We start from the raw sequence: 24,869 nt of genomic DNA, 5'->3' as shown, positions 1-24,869 counted from the left end.
CACGTCATGTGCGCTTAGATTTCAATAAGATTATTATATAAATAAACAAATAAATATAAATAATTATTAAATTTAATATTGCATTTAATGAATTGATCGATATATGTAGATAAATAATCAATATATATAATTGTAATCAAATATTTGGTGAGATTTGATTATTTTATTAATCAAGCGAATTAAACATTCCCTCATATTATCAAAAATTTAAGGCCGTTGAATTGAAGTTAATTGTCAAGTCATATAAGTTAATATTTTATATAAGCAAGTGTCTACATTTAGTATTTTTTTTCCCTCTTCATTTACTAATATACATATATCTATCATTAATATTAGTATACCATTGCACATATTACATACTTATATAATAGTAATAATTATTTAAATTTGATAAATGTTGTTATTTTTAAATGAATAATTTTTAAATTTTATTTTATTATGTGTGATAACTAAAAACTAAGCATATGATATATAAAGATAAATAAACACTTTAAAAAAAAAATTTAAAATTAAAATTGAATTAAAATTGAAAGTGGATCATAAGATATGTTTGATATAGATTAGAAACATATTTACTAATATATGTTTTACGATGTTTTATATTAAATAAAAACTTGGTATTTTTGTAATTTGATGAGGTTATTTTTAATCCCTAAAAAATGTTAGCTCCAACTACGTCAAATTTAGTTAGTCTAAACTCTCATGTTCTATACTACATATAGTATACAAGTACATATATTAACTACTTACAATAACTTTTTATACATCATTAAATATTCATTATATAAGAGTAAATTAAGAATTTTGTTTGTATATTTGACTTTTCAGATGATATTCTTAAAATATGTGAAAACTAAAAAAGTCTTAGTAATTATGTGTATCTTGTTAAATTTAAAACGGTAATGTTTCGATAATAACAATGTTTGCATGTTGTTAGGAAATCGTGTTGGTTGTTTGGTGGTTGTTAGGATACCTCGTTAAATTGAAGATGGCTGCTGGATGATTATTAAGATGTCAGAAATCTTGCTAGAGTATTTAACATTGCTTGAAAATACTGTTAAATATATATTATTCGTTATTTTCTTGTTATTTACTAGCTGTTATCAGAGCAAGTTGGACACCATCGAAGACTTCCAGTTACCATAAGCTTTCTTGAAGATCTCGTATTCAAGTTGCACCACCAACGACAGACAAAGGCTGAATATATATATCAGTTGAGCTACTCAGATTTCAATTGACTGAAGTTTTTGAGAGCTTAATTAATTTAGCTAGTGACTAATAGTATTTATTTTTTTGATACTATTTTTGAAAGGAGACAATGACATGTAACATTCTCTGCATGCGCGCTTGCTGATTATATATTTGGCGCCCGTTTTAAAAAATGCTAACGTTGGAATGTTGAGTATTTAAAAGACAATCATCGGACATTTAAGTTGCTAGCTCTCAACACTCTCGACTCTATCTGAATCAGTGGAATTTGATCAAGCACCGAAAAAATGTCCTTGAGCACTCTATCAAGAAATATCATATGCTGCTCGAAGCACACACTTAATATTTTATATTAGATCGTAAATATCACTTCTTGTTATTTATTAACTCCATCTTTTGTTTTATCGAGTTGATAGAAGAATATAATGGATCTTCGTAATTACCAGAAACTTGTTTTTGAACAAATTGAGAGAAAGCGAGAACTTTTGTTGAGTTCCCGGGAGTTTTCTGTGGTTAAACTAAAGTTTCTAGTAAAATTCGTCATTGACTGAAAGAGAAATACACACAGAAGAATTATCTTCGAACTTTCATAAATAAATCTTGACTCGTATAGTTTTATGCTATTCTTGCTTTCTGTTTATTTATTGCTTATTATCCGGATCTAGTGTGTTGACCAGCTAGATGTGTGTTTATTTTCATGCAGTCTAGAAAGGCTCTTTTCGCAATTACCAATTTTTTTTACTAATTGTTTATTTCAGCTAACTAATTGAGATATTGACTTTAGTTGTTAAATCAACTCAAGTCCTTGTGAGTGAGGTTTTTAAAATCACAAAAATTTTGAAACATGTGTATCCACTCCTTCTAAATATCTCATCGATCTTAATATATCTTATAATTACTTATAATAATATTAAATAACATATTTTTATAAATCTGAAAAAAATATGGTAATTAAACGAAAATTTGAGGAGTGCGTAGAATATATATTAAATTATATCAATTAATGATCAAGGATACAAGCTAGGTTAAACATTCAATCATTTAACATACGAATTGCTTAAATGTATTGTTAATTTACATTAAATCAAGTCCTTGCTGTCATTTTTTGGTAATTCATCATGTAACATATGAAGTGCCTAAATGCATGTCACATGAGTTTTATATATTATTCCTAATTACAATAAATAATTTATTAATCTTTGATTTTTTTGAGGTTTTTTTTGTCCGAGACCACTAAATCCACTTGGTTGACGTTGATGATAGACAAACAAACAAATTATTTGTATTGCACAAAGACACGTACAAATTACATGTATTATACCAGACACCGCAATAGCCAGTGTTGATCGATTATTTCCAAATCAATAATCAGATTCCGACAGCCACAGATATCAAAATCCAAACAAGATTCATCTCCACACACACATGATGCAAGAATCACAAACAGACATACAAACACGAGACAGATGTTTGGTACTGAACATGAACACTTGATGATTGAATATGCAATCAAGGGCACTTGAGCCTATTCCCGCGTGTTCTCAAACTGGCGTAGCAGGGGCACAAGTGTGTGTTCCCATAAGTTCCCGGCGGTACACAGTTGCACCTCCTACAGCATCCGGTGCATGATCGGTAGCATATCTTCCTTCTTGATGACCTGCTGCATCGCCTCGAGCATTCAGCTGAGCAATCTGCGGCCAAGATTCATGCAGAATGTTAATTCAACCTCAGGAATACGAACTATCATGAGGAATATCATCGTAGATATTCGAAAGAAATCATGTATAGTGTATATATGTTACTGATTGGGTATTTCTGGTCATGGAGGCCTCCTAGATTTCCTCCAGCTGCACCCCCCTGAACAAAGATGTTTCTCGATTTTCAAAAAATTCGGTATCTTTCTTAACTTGATTCTAATCAGAAATAGGGTGGTTTGATGAGACATAATTTACCACACCTGAGAAAGAGTTTGTGCAGAGGTATCATAAGTGACCGATGTTGCCTCCACAAAACCCTGGTCGATCAATATACATTCATTATGAACTTGGTTAATTATGGTGTATTATCCATTCGATCGATTGAGCAATATACATATAGCCTTTTTATCAAAATGTACAAATGATATATGTACCTGTATGAACAAAATAGCAATCAGAAGAAGACACAGGAGCTTCATGATATCTCTGTGGGGATATCAAGATAATGTGTTAAGTGGACATTGTGCATGGGGACTTAAGCGGGCTATTTATAGAGATTTCGATGATTTACTTTTGAAGGGGTCACATGCAATGGGCCAGATGTGGTCACAGACTTTTTGTCGGTTGGCTTAGGTGAGATAAAGCTAGCAAAAATTTAATGTCTCTCAACTTTTTTGCGTTTTGAAAGTTTGTAGAGTCATCAACATATATAGCTTAAAGGCGTTTGTCATGGTGTTACAGCCTACAGCTCATGCCCAGTATATATAATGATTCTTTGGCTTGTTTATGGTCCCCTCCTTGGCAAAGCCCGGGATTGTAGCGAGGCAGGCGTGCATGCCTTGTATCATATATTGTTTCAAAATTATGCTAATTCTTAAGGAAAAAAATGAAACTGATGCATTAATTATTACAATGGAAAACTATATATTTTTATATGAGTCTCGACTCTGAACAACGGCTAATTAATTGGCACTCACGAGTGTGTGTGTGTCTATATATATATATATATATGTGTGTCTCCGCCCCTGCATACATAATATATATATATCTATATATTATATATATATATATATCTATGTATGTATTATGTATGCACGGGCGGAGACACATGCCGGATGGCCCAATTTTTTTTTAAAAAAAAAAATGTATATGTAAATTTTGTATAATTTTGGGATAATATGATATTAGCTCGGATAAATCAATTTAAAATATTAAAATATTTTAGAGTTTAAAATTATAATTGTACAGAAACATATTTATGATTTCATCAATGTATGTATGCACTGGACTGAGGTACGACAACACGAAATTGGATCACCACAGGAATATTCACTATTCAGCGTCTTTTGAGCATCATCGACAGCTGGCTGGCTACCCAATCATTGAATCCATACCAAGTAATATATTTTATTTTATTTTATTTTTTTGACTTTATATGGGAAAGATTATTCTTTTATATCAATTATATATTTATTATTTTATATTGACCCTTCCTGTATGTTCTTCAATCAATTTTTTTGCGTAACTCCAAATTTTCATTATTATTTTTTTATTTGAGGGTGTGTTTGAATTGTCTCATTCAAATTATCTATTTGGAAAACAAATGTAATTAACAGATTTAATTCAAATTCATATCCTATCAATCTAGTAGTTTTTAATTATACTGAATTTCAAATTCATGTATCCAAATAAATTAGGTAAATTCAAGGGAACACGAGAATGTTGGGTCCGAGTGCGTAGATTTCGCTCCAACGAATCCTAAGAGAGAGCTAGTAAATCATCACATGTGTCACAAAACTATATATTAGATGGGTCAGGGGAAGACCTTCCGAAGCTAAGTATGCACTAAATCCAAGAAATTCAATAATAATAGTAGTAATAATTTCAATTGGATTAAACCGGTTCAAGATTTTCGGGTGATGAAACTAAATCAATTTTATATGATATCGGATTGGATCGGTTCCATATTTAATAGATTACCCAATCCAAAACAGAAATCATATTAATTAAGCTAGATTGAAATCGAATTAGACCGGAATGAGACTAAATTGGAATCCATTTTTTAATAAAAGAATTGTTTATCTAAATAAATTAGATATGAGTCTCCCGTCAATTTTAAATTTATTTTATATATATACATATATAAAATCTAATATAGTTTTATAAAATTGATCCTTTATGTATCAGATTCAAACATATCAGATTAAGAGTAGGTCTCTTGTGAGCCGGTCTCACGAATCATTATCTGTGAAACGGGTCAACCATACCGATATTCACAATAAAAAATAATACTATTAGCATAAAAAGTAATATTTTTTCAGTGATGACCCAAATAAGATATCTGTCTCACAAAATACGATCCGTGAGACAGTCTCACACAAATTTTTGTCCAAGATTAAAATGGTTACGTATCTATTTTGACGCAACCCAAACCAATTCACTATTGGTGTTGAATTCGATTCAATCTGGAACAAACTATATAGTTTCCAGATTAAACCAAACTTAATTCAGATCGGTTTCAAATTGATTCAACCATTAATCATGCCTAATTTTAAGTTCACGATTCAAATCCCATCACACCATCCAAATAATTTAAATAGTTCCATACAAAAGAAATTGGATTTTAAGTGTCCTATGTTTTCTCGAGTTTAGTATATTTTAGCCGTTCAAATAGATTATTCAACTAAACTATTCTCAAATAAACTATTTATGAGAATAATTCAAGAAATTGGATTCTCGTACGATTGATTTTTTTATAATTATGTGTTGGGTGAAATAATTGTCTTTACTTTGTAGAGCGATCGAACCGTGGTGCTTGAGCAGTACGGTTTAAAAGATTTGAATTGTACCATTACCACCAACTATAATTTTTGGTAAAACGATAAACGCTTGGTCCTACATTCTGAACTTAGATGAAAGACACTTTATATTTGATCCTTCGGAAAGAAAAAGTAATTTTTCTCTTTTTCCTAGGAATTCAACGTATGTGACACATGTTTTTTGGGCCTTGTTCATGAAAGTTAAAATGGCCTCGAAACTTGTTTTAGTATATGTAACATTTAATATTCAAATTAAATTTTCATACTTTCATTATTGGGTATGGAAATTTATTCTTGATCTTCTGTATTTAATATTTTCCATAAATTCATCTAGAATCTCACAAGCAAGGACGACGCAGTAAATTCATCAAATTGATATACATTGCACCTGGAATTTCTTGCAGGAAAAACTACAAATTTTTGTTATATAAATTAGCATTTTTCATTTTTGTCCCTTAAAGTTTAGTCTTAATATAATATATTGATGCTTGTTTACAATTTCAGTTATTTTTCATTTAATGTGATGTGTGGTTTTGGACATTGTTGGCGTGTCTTTATTAATATTTAACAAGTATCCACCATAGGTGAAAAAGAACTAAAAATAATAATTCATTATAATAAACCAAATTTTGATGATTCACATAGTTAAAAACAAAAAAAAAAAACAAAAAAAAACATGTTAACTCGTATGGGGAAACTACATTTTTATTTTTATATTTATTTTTTTGTGGTTTTGGTCATTTATATTGTCAAATTTTAGTTTTATTCCAACATCTCTCAATTGTTGACAATTTTAGTTTTTTTTTTTTTTTTATCAAAATTGTTGTTGTGACACATTACACATTAGCTCCACGTCAAATCACACAAATTACACCATGTCGGAAAAAATTGTAAAAATGACAAATGTAACATATTAAATTCGAAGTTTGATAAAATGGATTACTTAAATTCAAAAAAAAAAAAAAAGTAGAGAAGCTCCAAAAATACAGTTTTCATTGGATGGGTGATTGGAAATGAGAACCCCTTCCACAGAAAGGAGGGGAATCTGAAGCGATGGTCCATACAGATATTAAAAATGATGCAAAAAACACCAAGAACTGATTATGGCTTCAAATGAAGCAATCGATATCTATGAATATATAAATATTATATAGATATGGGGACTCACAACTTTTGGGCTTCAATGCAAGCAATGGCCAAAACAAAAGAAGGCGAGGATTAATTAAATGTGTACTTAAATATAGAAATTATTGAAATATGTATTCAGACGACATGGGGATTAATTTGGCAGTTGCACGGTTCAGAACAAGGATCAAATGAACAACTCCGTATGCTATGGCGGCAAGGGGGAGAAAAAAATAGAAATAGAGTTAGTTTTATTTTGCATATGTTTTATACGTATTTTATTACAAAATGTGGTAAAAGAATAAAACAATTAATTTTTGGCAATATTTTATACACATGTCTTGGGAAAATGACACCTAAGAAAAAAAAATAAAAAGGAAATTTTGAAGTTTTCGATCCTAGATGGATGGCACAGTTTGAAAAGCAAATAGAAATGTAGAGTAACATAGCAATCATCAAAGCTCTGATCAGACAAATCAAAGGGAATATTGAGAGACAACATTTGATATTTAGTTTTTGTGTGGAGACATGTAATCATTAGCTTAATTAGTTGAGTAGTGTCCCTAATCTCCACCCCCCTTCACTAGCTACATGCAAGTTTAAGTCACTTTCAAGCTTGGTTAACCCCACCAGAATCCATGTATGTATGAACATGATCTGTATCATATTATTACAGTGTTGAAATATTTGTCCTAAAACGTTGATTGTGAATTAAGAACATCTTTCTCAGTCCCACAAACCGCCCCAAATATATAATCCCCTCTTGCTTCGCTTACACTGTCACAGCTTTGCTAAAGCAACGTAACCGATCCCTTCGATCGATCGATCGCTCAAAAATTTCGAGTAAAATATTGTAATGCTCTATGACAGGTATAATATAAATTTTTTATATAAATGCTAAAGATATACTAATTATGCATCAAAGTGTCATGTATTTTATGTTTAACAGAAATAAGACCAAAAAATATACATATGTTCTTTGACAAAAGTAGACATATTTAAAGTGTGTCAGGCTTCTGGTGTTCACATTAAACAGGAAGTACATATATTCTCGCATTTGACATTCATGTTTTCGTCACGCTGTTTGGAGTACAGTAACTTGAAACATACCATGAAAGTTGATTAACATGGAGGCTGAAATTTTGTGAAAATATATGTATGATAAGTTGGAAATTAAGGTACGTAGTTTGAATGATGATACTTTGAGAATATTGAATCTTGATCCTGAAGCCCAGTGCACATGATTTTCTTGTTATACTGTTTTTTCAAGCAAATTAACTTCTATTTTGGGGCATGACTCGAGTAGCCTTTCGGGTTATAACTAAAGATGCAGACAATTAATTTAATTAACAAAATTTCATATAGGTTCTACCAAAAACAAATTACATATATTATATAGGTTGCTAGATAGTAGATAGACCCCTGAACGAATTCTTTGGCTCCACACTCTTCACTGTTACATCATTATACTTGTGGGTCAGTATTATAGCCAATGCACCTAGAACATAAACCCCCTTTCCCGAGTTGTAATAAAAAGAAAGAAATGCCTAATCTATGCTAAGTTGTACCATATAATATATGAGATTCACCAATTTCGTATAAAATTTGTACATGTTTACAGTAACACCACATCAGCACCATGCAAAGACGAGGCTACTTGTGCTTGGAGTACTCCTCAAGTACTTCCTCATTGCTTCTCGATCGGTATAGCGTAGACAAAACCAAACCGAGAGGCATGAAATTAATGTAGTACTTCTTTTATCTTAACGGTGGTCAAATACAGCAATTTGAGGGTTTTCAAATACGAAAATCTGTGCTGGCCATGGAATTATTAGGCAAATGCTTCTGCGAGAGAAAGCACATATATGCGGGACAAATAATTGACTTTAAACTAACCTTTTTTGTTCTATTTTTACTACATTATCAAGATATTTGAAGGCTTAGCTAATTTATTGTTAAAAATTGTAAGTTAGATCTTCTAAATGGATCAACCTACATATAACCTGACTCACTAACTTGTCTTACCACAAACATGGGGATAAATAACTTTTTTGGTTCATTAACTTGTCTTATTTTAAATTTTAGTTCACCACGTCATCAAACTGCACATGATTAGTATTTTCTGGTGTCATGTCAACACATCAGATAAATGATCCAGTAAATGATGTTTTCGGATGATAAAGAGAGTGTCCTTAATTATAGATATGATGGATTAATGTTATCAATCTTGATTACACTTAGGTTTCATAATGTACTTTTATTTAATTGGAAAAATGATGTTTTCTTTGGCTTTTTCTTGTTTAAATTAAATGATTGGTAAATCTGATTAAATCCGCGGACACGGAAAAAGGGTCCCGCCTTTCATATAATTATAATTAGTAACATCGAATTAATTAAAAAATTAAAAGCTAGCTTTAAGTATCATCTATTTATTAAGGTTAAAGTATTAAACAAATACTTCAAGAATTAAAATAGTTCACATAAATAGATTTAAAACTAAGTAGTAGAAAAATCGGACACACAATTACTTGAAATATATTAATATAAATTTTAAGTTCGTATGATAGGCAAATCAAGAAGGCCAAAGGTGATTATTTTTTGTGAATATCATGGATTAATTTGGGTACTGCTCCATAATTAATATATATTTGTTTACAGAATTTTAGAAAAAGGAAAAGAACCTTACATTTTTTAAAGGAAAATTTTTATATTATTATTATACCAAATTATCGACTAATGTTTTTCAAAATAATTTTTCTAATTAATTTTTTAAAAAAAATCATGCATCCATATTTTTCCTGTTTAATTAAATAAAAATGTTAGACAGAAATAAAATCAAATATATGTACTCACTGCAAAAAAAAAAAAAAAAAACAAAAACAAAAACAAAAACAAAAACAAAAACAAAAAACAAAAAACAAAAAACAAAGAAAAAAACAAAATGTAAGGAATCCGTACAATTTTCTAAGGATGGATAAGATGGATCTTTGAGTTATAAGTTGATTAAAGAATATTTTAACTTTCCGACCAGAACACAGACAAGCTCCCAAAATGAAATTATAATATATATACACACACGGATCCGACGTAGTTTTCTCGACTAGCATTACAAAATTAATCTTCAAGATTGGATCACAGCAATTGCTAGAAACTATGGTACGTGGATGCAGCATTTATTCGTCCAAAATAAATTAAACTTCATATTTTAATAATTTTAAATTTAAATTCTTTTAATTCATATACATTTGGATTTCTATCCGAAATTTTAAATCGATCCACATATAAACTATAAGAGCCGGACCTAAATATCATTCATTATATTCAATAATTGTGGCAAGTCGTAAATACATAATTAATTAATGATGTACTAATGTTCTTCTGCACGCGTTGTATGTTTCTATAGTCTATTTCTTAAGTACTCTTGTTTAAAAAAATTAGAAATCAAATATAAATTTTTGTTATTTTTTATAAGTTTTGTGATTTTTGTTTGCATAAATTGCAATTTTTAATCCAAAAAACTTAAAAATTAGGAGGACAAGAGCAAATATTAAAGAGAAAAGTGAAAAACAGTATTGATATAAACACTAATATGCTCCTTTTAGTTTAATTTTTCTATCCTCAATTTCAAGTGAAATCCAAATAATTTTTTTAAAAAAGTTATTTTTATTTTTTTTACCTTGCATATATTATCGATTCATTTTACAAGAGATGGTAGATTTTTATTTAAAAAAAAAAAAAAAAGAGTCTATTGTTCTTCTCTTGGAACACACTCAAGGGTACCGGTCTAGAGTGTTTTATAAAATTAATCGAAGGATATATTATTCTTTAAAATTGTTAGAAAGTATACATCCAAAAAAATAATGTGGTCCCTTTTTTGTTTTATCAACTACTAACGAAGAAATCTTTCTTGAAGTTAGAAACATAGAAGTCCTACGTCTGACAAACTGCAGAGTAAACGGGTTTTTGGCATTACATTTGTCTTATTGCTTTTCACAAGATGAAATGCTTTTTTTTTTTTTTTAATGGATGATTAGAAATCTAATTTATTAAAATTGAAGTTCAAAACATAAAGATTTTATATTAAAACATTTTGTTGTTGAATTTCCATATACTTGAAGACATGGGCGTAGTTTATTGAAAATCTCAGCTTCTCCATAAGCTTAATGTGTATATATATAGTTATGAATTTTAAGAATTCTAGTCATTGTGACTAATTTATATACATGAATGTCTATAAATTTTCAATAATATAATGTTTGAGCTTAATATATTGGACTTATATATATATATATATATATATATATATTATAAAAAGCCTCATATTAAAAATAACCAAAAAAAAATTTTGTAACATATACCAGCTTACAAAACCATTAAATTTAAATTCAATCAAACATCCCCTAAAAAAAAAGAGTATGTCTCTCGTGAGACGGTCTCACAAATCTTTATCTGTGAGACATGTCAATCTTACCGACATTCACAATAAAAAGTAATGATTTTTTATGGGTGACCCAAATAAGATATTCGTCTCACAAAATACAACCCGTGAGACCGTTTCACACAAGTTTTTGTTCTAAAATTAATATAACTTAATGTTGAAAGAAAAATCAGTAATCTTAAACGCACGCAATCAAATATTATCCAAATTAAATCAAGTTTTTAAAAAAAAACTATAAAAAAATTCTCAGTATGTTAATTAGAATTTCTAGATTTGACAAAGTGAGTGAAAGTAAAATATAAAAATATAAGTTGGAGTGGTGGTAGAGGTGGAGTGGAGGCGGTGGCGTGAGAATTCGGTGTCACGCCGCCCAAATAAACCTTTGATTTTGATCCATACATATATTTATCTGCCACCCCACTTCACGCGTAATCAATACCATGTGTGTGTGTGTGTATATATATATTATTAATTAATTCAATCCATTGATTAATTGTTCTTTATTTTCATAAATTTACATTAAATGAATTCAGCGCCAAAATAAATTTCTTAAATTTTTCATACTTACATGCAACTCTTTAGATTCGTTCGACCACATTCAAATCTAATTAACTCGAATAGTTCACGATCTGATTTTAATTAACAAAAAATATATACAGTAATTAAATTTTTTATGGTAAAAAAAATTAATTTCTGTCATTTAAGTGGAGTCACTTTCATCAACCCCTCTAATTGGATGTTAACGTCTGCTTATCATATAAATATGCAGTTCCATCTGATTTAATGTCACCCCCAACATTTACACTCGACCCTCATAAATTCTTTATGCCACTTGCTGCAGCAGCTTCGGTACGTTAATCAACCAGTTAGCTTCTCCGTCTCTCTTTCTTCTTTTACCATAAGGTGATGATTTCTTGATTCTAAAATTACACGCAGTTGTTTAATGGATCATGCATGAGCTTGTGTGTGATTATATATATATGTGTGTGTGTGTGTGTGTGTATATAACTGAAGATTACCAAGAATAGGTATATAACTCAAGTGTTTTTGTGTCGGTTTCGGATTGAAACGATCCTCGAATGTAGATTATTCGCACGTTCGTGATGCAAGATTTTCTCCTATATATTAGTGTATAAGATGGTGTTAGCTATGATATATAATTTTTTATACCGACATAATTATCCCTCTTCACGATTCTATATAATATTTTATGTTGAAAAAACTATATTAGAGTATATCCAGAAGAGAAAAACTATCGTATATCGTATCCAAATATAACTGTAAGAAAGCCTTTTTTTTTTCTTTTCGAATATATCCATATTTAACAGCAAGAAAATGCAGTCTTTAACCACAAAAATCTATCCATGTGTAGTTAGGATGTTTGTTAGTTCAGAATATATATATCTATATATACATGCACCAACTCCGCGTATCGTTTCATGGCGTATGTGTCTATATGTCTAATTTCAAAATTTATGAATAAATTTTTAAAAATTATAGTTTTATCTCCCCAAATGGATACAGACCTCATATACCATGAAAGAAGAATGATCATGTTTTTAATTCATAAATAATGGAACAAAGGGTGGGTGTGAAAACCCCTTGTGCACCAGGAATTGGAAAGCACAATGAGTGGAATGCACTCAAAGAAATGAACATGCATGCCCGGCCACCCCATGTCTTTTCAAAAAGTCAAGTTTTACGGACACTACTAGCTCCTATTTTTATGTTCAACATGGTACATTTTTCCTTAATTTTGTGATATTATATATTCAAGTTATAGATAATTATCATAATTGACCTAATTTTGTGGCAAGGATACATGTTCGCTAGCTTTTCTCTTCAACCACGAGCTAGGTGGTTTCGGGTACCACCATTTTCCTCATATTTCTAATGTATGTATCAAATAATTTTCAGGAGAGATTAAGGGTTCGACCAAAGGAGATCAAGGGAATTAATAACCGATCCTCGAATAACGATTTATAACTTCTAACTAATATTTTTGAATCTACGTACTTTTATATATCTAAGACCTAAAATATATCATTTGCTGCTCACATGAAATGAATCATGGCATGTTCACTATTGACATAGTGTTGTGTGAGTTTTACTCTCTTCAATTTTCTGACCTTTTAATCAAGAAGAATGTCCTTCGAAAGTAGCTTTACAAACAACATAAACAAGGAAATACACACACACACACACACACACATATATATACATATATATACATATATATACATACATATATATATATATATATATATATATATATTGTTTTCTTCTAGTTTTGTTTGCTTTGGACCGGAGGAATATAACATTTTCGTTGTTGTCACATTATTTTCCAGGAAAAAAATAACACTCTGAATTAATGGAGATGGAGTCATGTATTCCTCCAGGCTTTCGATTTCACCCGACAGAGGAAGAGCTCGTCGGCTACTATCTCAACAGAAAAATCAACTCTTTGAAAATCGATCTGGAAGTGATCGTCGACATTGATCTCTACAGAATGGAGCCATGGGACATTCAAGGTGAGTACAGTAGTTAAATATTCTAGCATAGTTTAATTCTTTAGTACATTAATGGTTTTAAATAATTATGAATATACTGAATTCAATTATGTTGCAGATAGGTGCAGATTGGGATGTGAAGAAAGGAATGAATGGTATTTTTTCAGTCACAAAGACAGGAAGTATCCAACTGGCTCGCGAACCAACCGGGCAACAAATGCCGGTTTCTGGAAGGCCACAGGGAGGGACAAGGCAGTGCTTTCTAAGGACAGAATCATAGGAATGAGAAAGACATTGGTGTTTTACAAAGGGCGAGCTCCTAACGGAAGGAAAACCGATTGGATCATGCATGAATATCGCCTCCAGACATCTGAACATGGACCTCCTCAGGTAATTCTTAGTAGTACTGAAATTTAGCATTCAGCTCATGACAATTTAATCAAGAAAGGTCTTCAATTTTGTAAAATTTCAAAACATGCAAACTGAATCTCGTTTTAATAAAATGAATCTACAATTTTATTATTGTAAATTTATTTTTTGGTATTTCATGTCGTTAAATTTCAGTTTTAATCCGCTATTATTTTTTAATATATATTTTTTTCACAGTTCTAGTATTTTACTCTTCATTTCTTCTAAAAATGTAGTTTTTCAAAGTCTAATGAAATTATTGTTACTCTTGAACTTTATTAAAATAAAAAAAAAAGTATTCATACCTAGCTATATATATATGAACTCATGGGGTGTTCTCCGTGGCCCTAAAATAAGTAATCTTTTGTATGAATTCTATTGCAATTTGAAATTTTCTTGTTTGCAATGATTTGATTTGTGATAAACAATTAATTTCCAAAAGCACTTTCTGAGGTTCGAAATACTAATTGGAAGTGACAAGTAGTATAATATATAAGAGATAATCACAGCATCACTTACATATTTGGAATATTCTTAGTGTGTTGTAAAACGTAACAGGAAGAAGGCTGGGTGGTATGTCGAGCATTCAGGAAGCCGAATCCAACTCAGAAACAAGGGTTTGTTGATCCATGGGATTACAATATGAACAGCAGAAAATTCACCATCCCACCATATCCCAGCTCCCCAAGTAGTCATTTTCTGCACAATTTCAACCCCATTACTCATGAATATGATCAAACTCCACTAATCCCACATTTCGAAAATCATATGCTGGAGCTTCCCAATCTTGACAGCCCCTCCATTTCAACGAGTTTTGCAACAACTACAAACAACTTTGAAGAAGTTGAAGATGAAAAGAGCAGCTTCCCCGACGATTGGAAATCGAGCTTCGATAGAGAAAATATTGGATCACAAATACTTCATCTCGACCCTTCATCGCATGCGAACGCAAGCTTGCCCCCAGTATCTTACAATATTGATGAGTTAGCGGCTCAAAACCATCTAAGTAGCGTATTTGAATCATTTCCTGAATTAATGTAGCTTAGATCAATGCATTCATGATATATAGGATGTTACATGGCGCATTGCAAAAGCAAATATTGGCTTTTGTCTCCTAAAAATCCATTATTTATATATATATATAGGGCTAACTATGCTTGTTTTATAATTTTTGAATGTTTTTGTTGTAATAGCAACGGTGAATTATATTCTTTGTTGAAGCTTAAACTATTTACCTTTCATAGTTATTATAAATGGGATTTAAGCCTTTGCAAACCGCCTTTCTACTAGACTAAAATGATCATTATACATATGTATTTATATTCCATCTAATGAGAAAAAATATTATGTTCACATTTTTGTATAACAATGTGTACTAGTGATAAAAATTTGTCATATGTATCAATTATGAAAAGTTAAAAAAGTTACAACTAATTAATTTAGAAATGAATGTTTAGCCAATGATTAAGAGTTTGATTTTCTCTACCAACACTTCTCGGGAAAGCTTGTCATACAGAGCTTGTTCAGTGTAGTTTAACTGGCTAACGCATTTTGCGAACTATTTAATTATTAGCACACTGATAGCGGTAACGGGTTCCAACTTCATAAAAAAATACGAACATCACAATAGGACATCTACAAGAAGCAAAGAAAGGAACGTGAGAAATCAGCAATACTAAAATTTAACCGAATTGTGAAAAACCATAATAAGCATTTTTCATCATTGGCAGAATGCTCAATAGGGACATATACTTTATTTGGTCTCCTAGCCATTATTCCAATTTGTTCTTACAAAATATGCAAATCCTGGCCAAGATTCTATTCTTTGAAAGCCTTCCAATACTATAATTACATACTCGATCCCCTCTCTTCTCCAAGAAACAATTAAGTATACTACTTCCCCATATTCCATTGATACCAAGGAACAATGAAGGCCTTCTCACCTTATTTTGTTCCCTTGTACTCCTTCCTCTCTTCCTTATCATTAATTATCTCTAGCTATATGTAGAAAGGTTTCGACCGACACGAAGCTTCCTCTCGGCTCAAGGGGTTGGCCAATGCTAGGAGAAAACATGTAGTTTGCCCTCATAGGACCTCAGAAATTTATCAAGGATAGGATGCAAAAATACTCTCCAAACGTGTTCCAGACCTCGTTGTAGCTAGGGAGAAAAAATGGCTATATTCTACGGTGCACAAGGCAACAACTTCCTTTTCATGAACGAGAACAGATTCCTCGCTTCATGGTGGCCACAATCAATGAAGAAGGTCCTGCTGTTGCCCCGAATTTGTCGAGAGTAGCTTGAAAGAAGTGACGGCCTTAAGAACGTAGCTTCCACGGGACATTCTCAAGCCCGAAGAACTGAAACAGTACATACCAGTTATGGACGCCTTAGCACGTGAGCATTTGGCTTAAGAGTATGCTAAGCTAGAAGTTTTGGTTTTCATGCACAATGCGGTGAGAAGATTTAAACTTGAGAAGGATATTCCGAACGAGAAGATTGTGTATTAATATGCTTCCCCTACGCCAGTTTATGGCCTTCTGGTTCGCCTCCAGCCACATCAAGAAAGTTGAATCCGCTTCTTTCTGTACTTTATCTATGCTTGGTATGAGTATCATCAAGTGTAAACTGTTTGTTTATGTATTTATAAGATCGATAATAAAGAAAATTACGTACATGCATGCATTCATGTGTACAAGTTCCTCAGATATCCCTTGTTAATTTCCTGGAATTATTCTCATCGTGACAGAAACCAAAGGTTTTTTATTCTCTAGATCAGCTCTATATTTTTCATTAATGGTTTATTTCCAAAATTAAAGGGAATTTTATATTTAGAGATCCTGAGTAAATAAAAAGTTGATTCTCAGATTTCCCGAACAAATAAAATTGAAACCACTGTAACTGAAGAACGAAAGAACAATAGATCAATTTTCTATTAAAAAAATTCTGATTGATCGATAGATCAGTAGCTTCCATTTCCCATATATTCAACTGAATCAAATTAAAATGGAAAAGGAGCTAGCCAAGAACATTCAAGAGAGTCTTGATTTTCTAACCAAATTATATATATACACTTGATCATAATTATTATCAATACTTCTTCCAGAAGCTCTTTCACCTTTCTCCAACAGAGTCAGTGGCCTCTAGTTATGAATCATCTGTCTTCTTACATTACCATGTATGCAGTAAGGTTTTGACTTGGTGTTACGTGAGCCATCAGAATCAAGTTCACGTTCTTCTGGTTACATTAAGTACTGCTATTGATCGATATGAAACCATCATGTTTCAAGCTCTAAGTCGCCTTAATGCGATATACGCAATTAATCTGTACCCTACAAACATAATCAGCAGCATGCTCACACACACTGCAGGATGGATTTGGCCACGAATATCTTCGTCTATGAATTTACAGGTCGATTTATCCCGTCTCCCTGACAAGCAACCGAGGAACGAGTAAATTCCTTCCCCATCCCCATATTGAACAAGGATAAGAAGCCTGTAGCTGTAAAATGTAGTTGAAACATATTTTATCCATGACATGAAGGATGGAATTTTGTGCACATAGTACCCTCCTGTCAGGACAAAAGCCAGCATTGTGACAGTGACTACAGTTGAAGCTTTCTTGGAATCCATTATCAGTGCGCCAAGTGCCAGACCGAGCCCTTGAGAAACGAGCACAGAGCTGAGCAAGACTAGCAGTGTCAGCAAAAACGAAGAGAGCTCTGGCTTTAGACCTGTCATCCAATATGCTATGGAGAGGAACAATGTGGGAAGGATCAACTCCATTGGCAAGTCTCCGGTGATTCGAGCCATGAAATAAGACAACAACGTGAACATACCGGAGGCCCTTTCCTTGATAAAAATAGCTCGTTCTTGAGGGAAGGTGAATACCGCGTTGAAAGATGGGAAAACTCCCCAGAAGATGCTGATGAAGAAGAGAAGGCCAAGACGGTCTTGGATATCATGGTAATCTGAATGCCACCACATGAGACCGGCCAGTAACGAAGCAGTGATCACTTGAAAAACTCGTAAAGAATTGAAAGTTTCATGCTTTCTCTCCTTGAGGTTCCTTTGGAGGAGAATAGTAAATTGATTGACAAAAGTTGAGAAATGGCTTGTGTAACCATAATGTTTGGTCGTATGGCTCGATCTCTCTCTCGGGACCATGCTCGGGGCATCCCTGCAAGCTAATTCTACCTTGGGAGCTAGTACACTGTTGTAGGATTGTACAAGGGATTGTCGCACATTAGGCTTTTCTTTCTCACTCGAACCATCGAGCTGGCATACACCTGCACTCATGAAAGTGGATTCGATCAGCACACATCAGAAACTGCAACCTCGTCTACGCAATAATGCATGGTTCAAAACGTACACACATAAATTTACATCCATCGCAGCTATTCTTAATTTCTTCTAAGAAGATTGCAGTAAATTCCACGCAAAAGGTAATGCATTTACCTGTGCAATGTTCATGAATACACTCTACTATGCATAAAAAATATTAGTGAATTAGCTTGATAAAGAGATTAGCAAAAACATTGTCCCTCAAATATCCTCGACCATGTACACGTTAAACGTAATTCTTAATTGGTTAAAGCAACTTGAACTTATGATATTTTCTCGTAGGCTTGCAAGTTGCATGGCAATACATATAGAGACTGTAGAAAGATAGCATTATAGACATCTGGTGAGCCAAAACATATTAAACGCCATCTCAGTGGAACATATAATTTAATGCACATACATCCATGCTAACATTACTATTAACAAATGAAGTTTCAACACATACTAAAATACGATTGGTTAGTTAAAAAATTGTTGGTTGTGCAAATGTGCAATAGAGTATTTAATTAAGATATTTGAGATTTAGTAAATAATGAATGGGGAAAGTGAAGCTGACTAAAGCTATCCAAAAACGGTGGTGGAAAGGTGGTAGTCCACTCAACATAATGCTTGCTGCTAATGGACTTGGTCCAGTACCATTTCCATTTCCTTTACATATATATTTAATCATTTAATTTTAAAAAGAAACAGAAGAAGAAATTTATTTTATTTTTCGAGAAAAGAGATGAGGAAAAGTTTATTTAGTGGGAGAAGACTTCATTTCCATGGCATCCTAACACGTGGAGTTCTACCTGCATTTTCCAAATCAAGGAAAATGATGTACCTAAATGCGAATAACATAATAAGAAGGATAAAAAAAGCAAGATAAAGAAACACTTTTAGCAAAATTTAAGATTTTTTAAACACTGGATAGGCTAATCAAAGCAAAGTTTTTAAGATTTCGAACCTTTGACATCTGATTTATTAATATATAAATGAATAACTGAACTGCTTGCTAACGTTTTCTTAAATGAAATTTGCAATTTCAATCCTAAATACTAATATGTTGATTTTATTATATCAAATATCAGTTTTAATCCGTCGTTATTTTATTTTATTTTTTTGTAGTTTTGCACATCAGTCTTACGTCAGCATATGCAGTGCTCATATAATATAACGTCACATCAACAACATATATATATATATATATATATATATATATTAAAAAAAATCAAAATTTGAAATATTTAGAATCCATTTTGACAACATAAAAAAAACTAATTTTTTTTTTAAAAAAAACAAACATATTGACCGAAAACTGCATTTTTCTCCCTTTTTCCATAAGAAAGTGAAGTCTAAATCGAACGGCTCACGAGCAAGTGTTAGTCTCATTCATCTTACACTAAGCGTATCAAATATTCTTGTAAAAAGTAGTATATATTGGTTAGGTCAAACCAGTGGAGCCCATAATCTTCAGCAGAGCTTCAATAGATGGTCCAAACAATTATTAATACACTATCCAAAAATAAAAATAATCATATTATGCTATCTCAATCATACCAAAGTTGGTCTGCCGATAAATTAAAGTACTTTAAAGGTAATGCAGACGTGTCAAACTCATGCATGTTAATACCACTAAAATTCTTCCTTCTTAATACCTTTCTCAGACGTTAACATGATCTCTTCTTTTCAATACCGATTAAGAGATATCTTATCAAAATATCTTGATAATGTGTTTGGGGCTAATGATATTAGTTTCTCTCCATTGCGTTGGTTCAATAAACGTCAAAAATAGTTGAAGAGATTTTTTGCTTATAATTCACATCAAACAAGAGTGCTCGAGGTATGAATTATTATGAAACATCATCTAAACGTGTGGGGAATAAAAAAGTTTTAAAAAAATCAAAACATAGAAGAAAGAATAAAGTAGATATGAGAATCCAAAACATATAAGATAGTGTTTGTGGCGCAAAGTGTTTTACGCTCAAAGAAGAAATATTATACACTCCTTAGAAAAGTGCAAAGGTAGAGAGCGAAGTCCACAAGTTCAAAAGCTACGGGACATCTTCTTCCTTTAATTTACAAGTCAAATTCCCGACAAAAGACATCAACAATAGCAGGGAAAGAATGGATAAAAACCCATGAATTTTAAAAATAATAAAAAAAAAAGGTATTTTCATATTCAATTTTTGAACATTAATTTTAAGGGGTTTCCCAATCAAAATAAGCTTTGATGGGATGATTTTATCATCCAAACACGGTCTGAATCACAATCAATCACCTATGGTACTCCCTCAAGGGATGATGCATCGTGGCAGGACTTCGAAGTTTCTTTAGATTATAGTTTTATCTTAAAATTTCATTAAAATAATAAGTATATCCCCTACACAAGGCTATGTATCCGAAGTATATAATAATTGAAATATAACTTGAGTGAAACGTAGATCGAAGGAAAGAGCTAGGTGTAAACAAATTTCTTTTATCTTTCCTGAGAGGTTTTAAGGTTTTCTAACGTAAATGCTATATATACATATGCATATCTCAATTAAGGTAAGGAAACGGGTTTTATAAAGTAAATTAAGCAAATAAATGCATTAAGAATATATGTAGTCAAGGAACCATGCGTACCATTAGCGAGATCAAGCATGAAATCAGCAGGATTCATGGGGAAACATGGCGAAAACCCCACGCTGTCAAAATAACCCATCGCTTTACTTTGTTTCCCGAAGTATATGCACCGCCCCTCCGACAACACAAGCAAATCGTCAAACATCTGGTACACACGGCTCGACGGCTGGTGCAAGGAAGTCACCACCGTCTTCCCCTTCGCCGCCAGCCCACCCAGCGTCGCAACCAGCCTAAACGCCGCTGTTGCGTCCAGACCTGAGGTGGGCTCGTCCAAAATCAACAAGCTCGGGTCTACCAACATCTCATGAGCTATGCTCACTCTTTTCCTTTCGCCGCCGGAGATCCCGCGTATAAAACTGTTACCTATTATTGTATTCTCGCATTTTGACAAACCCAGTTCGGTGATCACCGACTCTGCGATCGAAAGTTTCTCGTTTTTGGGTACTGAGTTCGGGAGTCTTAGCAGTGAGCAGAAAACAAGAGTTTCTCGAACTGTTAGGTGAGGGTACAACACGTCGTCCTGCGTAACAAAACCAGTTCTTTTAACCACCTCTTTCGTTAACCTACGATCATTGAAGAGGACTGTTCCCGAGAGGCCATGGCCATGGTGGAGGCGGCCGGCTAGTGCGTTCAGCAACGTTGATTTTCCGCTGCCGGAGGGGCCAAGAATGGCCAGGATTCTCCCCGGCGCGGCCATGCCTGTGATCCCATTCAAGATGGTTCGTTCTAGATGCTGTTGAGCAACCGCCGGTGGATTCTCCACGTCTGATGATGGTGCGGACACTCCAGAAAACATGCTTCTAATGCTGGCGGTCCTTGACTTCGCGTTTCTGTCATGCACCTTTACTTTGTATGCAACGTCCGCGAACTGCACTCACAGTACAGCCAAAACGAAACACTCGATAAATCCATATATAAACTCCCATTCAACATACAAAATTATTTAAAATTCAACGGAAATGCATTCTTACTTTTAGAGAAATCGGGAAAGAAGATGGAAGGCTCCGAGAGTGAGTCGAATCCACCGAAGATGAGCTTTCTCCTCGATTAGTAGTAGAAACAGCTTCTGCTGCTTTTCCAGATTCCAGCATTGTGACTTTCTTTGAAATGGGAAATTGGAGTTTGAAGGTTATAAATTAAGAAGCTCTAGAAAGTGGGAATGGAGAGGCATAGCATGGCTATATTGCTCTATTTATTTAGGAACACATCATCATATTCACAACGTGGCGTTAATCCTACGAAGCCAGGTGGATTCTTGCTTCGTCAGTGCGTGCGTCGAACCGACCGCTTCACAACTTAATTTCTTGCTTTTAATCATTTGCTATATACTTGAACTTGCCACGATCTTGCATTTTGTAAATAATAGCTCTCCAAAACAACAAAAATTTTGTTTGTTTAAATTTCTGAAATAGCTATATTCCTAACATTTATATATGATTTATTTTGATAAAACTCCACTACCTCAGCCTTTTTAAACTACTAGTGTGTGTGTGTGTGTCTATATATATATATATATATATATATATAGGCACACACACACTGGTTTGGGATTTGTTGATATTTAAGGTTTTCAATGTGACAACCTTAATTAGGGGCTACATCCATTGAACTTGAGCCCCTCCACTAAGGATAGGACGCCTCTCTCTTCTTTTTTCCATCATCCCTCATTTTTAGTATGGAGGATTGAGTATAAAGTGGTCTAATTCCATGTTTCCATTAGGGTAGGTAGTAAAATTGGATTGGGCTTCCACTAATATCAAGAGTCGGTATATACTACATGTAGATATAATCTAAGTAACAATCTTTTTATGTTTTAACATAATAACTTTAATTAATAATTTGAATTTAAAATAAAAATATATTTAAACTCGTACTATATTTGTTATTAAAATGTAACATAGACTCGTAACTAGGTTGTCCGTTACATCATGTTTTTAGACTGAGACCACTTGGGATATTCGCAGTTTAACTCAAAACTTTAAGTCGTCAATGATTTGCCAAAGTTGACAGACATGCAATGGTTATTTATTTGATGCGTGGTTACGTAGAAAGAGCGTATGGAGGATCAGAGTAATCGTTTCTGGCACTTTATCTAACAAAATTCAATGTATTCATGCAGCTGTTTTTAGTAAACGAGATTCAAGGTTTCCACCACTTGGGCACTGAATTCAACGACTGACAATTATTGTGCCATCTGAATTTGTTTGTATCATTTACTGCTACTTTCTTCTTTGGTAAAACAAACAAATTTCATTATTTGCTAACATGCATGTATAATCGTACAACAAACGGTAGAAGAAAAAAGTCCGCTTAAAAATCACACCATATATATGGAAATAAATAATATATATTGCTATATGTTTTTTAGAAAAATTCCCAATATATCAATGATCATCCCCCGAGGACAGATTTTTAAATCTGCAATGATAAATGGATGCTTTTGCTGTTTCTTCGCATGGAAAATGGAAATTGTAGAGAATGCTTGGCACTGTTTGCTGAAAAAAGGAATGCAATAGGACAGTTCTTAGGACGCGTGTCGCATTTAAAGTTTCTGCGTTTTGGCCATTAGACCATATTTCAGCGCTTGGCATCTCGTCAGCAGTATAATATTTATCAGTTCTATATTTAATTTGATTATTTTAATAATTTATATGTCATAATTTTGAACGATGGAATTAATATAAGTGATTTTTTTTTTCTTTATCATCATTGAATCATCAGAAAGTAAGATTTGAAGATTTTTAGGTAAGATTTGAAGATTTTTAATAAAAGTTTATTAAGTTAGTCACGGAATAAAAAAGATTTGATGGCAAGCGAACAATAAAAAGAAAAAAAAAATCCAGGTTCAGCAACGGCTGGAACCGTTGCTAATAGAAAATTTTGCAAAATTCATCGTTGCTAAATCCACAGTCACTATTTTAGAAAAGTTTTAAAAAATCTTTTATATTGGAGACAGATATTTTGACAAACATTTGTCAATGGTTTTAGAAAAACCGTCGCTAAAACTGAATCGATCCAGATTGTACCCAGCAGGCTGTTTAGCGATAGTATTTTTGAAACCACACAAAATTAGATGGAGTAGTTTATGGGCCAAAATATTATTCAACCAAAAATTACATGAAATCAAGAAATTAAATTGGGTGATGAATCACGGTATCTTATTTATTTTTAATCGATTTTACCATATCATTTGGACCCATATCTCATTTGAACGTACAAGCAAATGATTTTGTTTCCATTTGTTATGCAATATTACTATTACATTTTTCTGTTAACACCTATACGATGAGTGACAGACACGTATGACTCCTAACACCTTGAATGAGAGTACACTTTAGCTCAAAACCATTGTATTGTAATAAGTTAAATACATTTAATTTTGTAGTTTTTTTTTATGTGATGAAAAAGAAAATATATTTTGTTAGTATGAATAACACAATCTTATAACCTCGTTGGGATGTCATAGTTACCTTACTAGATAGTCATTACACAGCTGCGTCCTAATAATAATTGATGTACTTTCGAGTTTCAAGCTCATTGACACTATCCCTGATCCCCACCTAAATAATTAATGATAACAAGGTGGTTTCACTAATGAATTTTGCTACTGAAAAGTATGGTAAATGGTGTAAAAAGAAATGGGCTTTTTTTTCCCTACCAACAAGACAATGACAACTTTTTGAAAGTCAATGAAAGAGTCGTAATGGAACAAG

At 32.5% G+C, this 24,869-nt stretch overlaps 3 protein-coding genes across 3 annotated transcripts; 1 reads left to right on the top strand and 2 right to left on the bottom strand.

Moving 5' to 3' along the window:
• Positions 1-2,469: 2,469 nt before the first annotated feature.
• LOC142545833 (gibberellin-regulated protein 11-like) lies at positions 2,470-3,494 on the bottom strand. The gene is made up of 4 exons (XM_075653232.1): positions 3,341-3,494; positions 3,167-3,223; positions 3,012-3,066; positions 2,470-2,900 (listed from the first exon to the last, which is right to left on the bottom strand). The coding sequence occupies exons 1-4, from the start codon at positions 3,383-3,385 to the stop codon at positions 2,719-2,721; spliced, it is 339 nt and encodes a 112-aa protein (XP_075509347.1). The 5' UTR covers positions 3,386-3,494; the 3' UTR covers positions 2,470-2,718.
• Positions 3,495-12,092: 8,598 nt separating this feature from the next.
• LOC142544640 (NAC domain-containing protein 30-like) lies at positions 12,093-15,336 on the top strand. Its single transcript, XM_075651673.1, has 4 exons — positions 12,093-12,191; positions 13,637-13,819; positions 13,917-14,188; positions 14,765-15,336. Exons 2-4 carry the CDS (start codon positions 13,660-13,662, stop codon positions 15,245-15,247), a joined length of 915 nt encoding a protein of 304 aa, XP_075507788.1. The 5' UTR covers positions 12,093-12,191; positions 13,637-13,659; the 3' UTR covers positions 15,248-15,336.
• Positions 15,337-17,115: 1,779 nt separating this feature from the next.
• On the bottom strand, positions 17,116-22,519 carry LOC142545832 (ABC transporter G family member 25-like). The gene is made up of 3 exons (XM_075653230.1): positions 22,128-22,519; positions 21,157-22,024; positions 17,116-18,494 (listed from the first exon to the last, which is right to left on the bottom strand). The coding sequence occupies exons 1-3, from the start codon at positions 22,245-22,247 to the stop codon at positions 17,491-17,493; spliced, it is 1,992 nt and encodes a 663-aa protein (XP_075509345.1). The 5' UTR covers positions 22,248-22,519; the 3' UTR covers positions 17,116-17,490.
• Between the last annotated feature and the right edge of the window lie 2,350 nt (positions 22,520-24,869).

The sequence above is a fragment of the Primulina tabacum genome, chromosome 5, assembly GCF_025594145.1.
Source record: "Primulina tabacum isolate GXHZ01 chromosome 5, ASM2559414v2, whole genome shotgun sequence".
Taxonomy (NCBI): Eukaryota; Viridiplantae; Streptophyta; class Magnoliopsida; order Lamiales; family Gesneriaceae; genus Primulina; species Primulina tabacum.
This window is presented reverse-complemented; position numbering and strand designations above follow the sequence as displayed.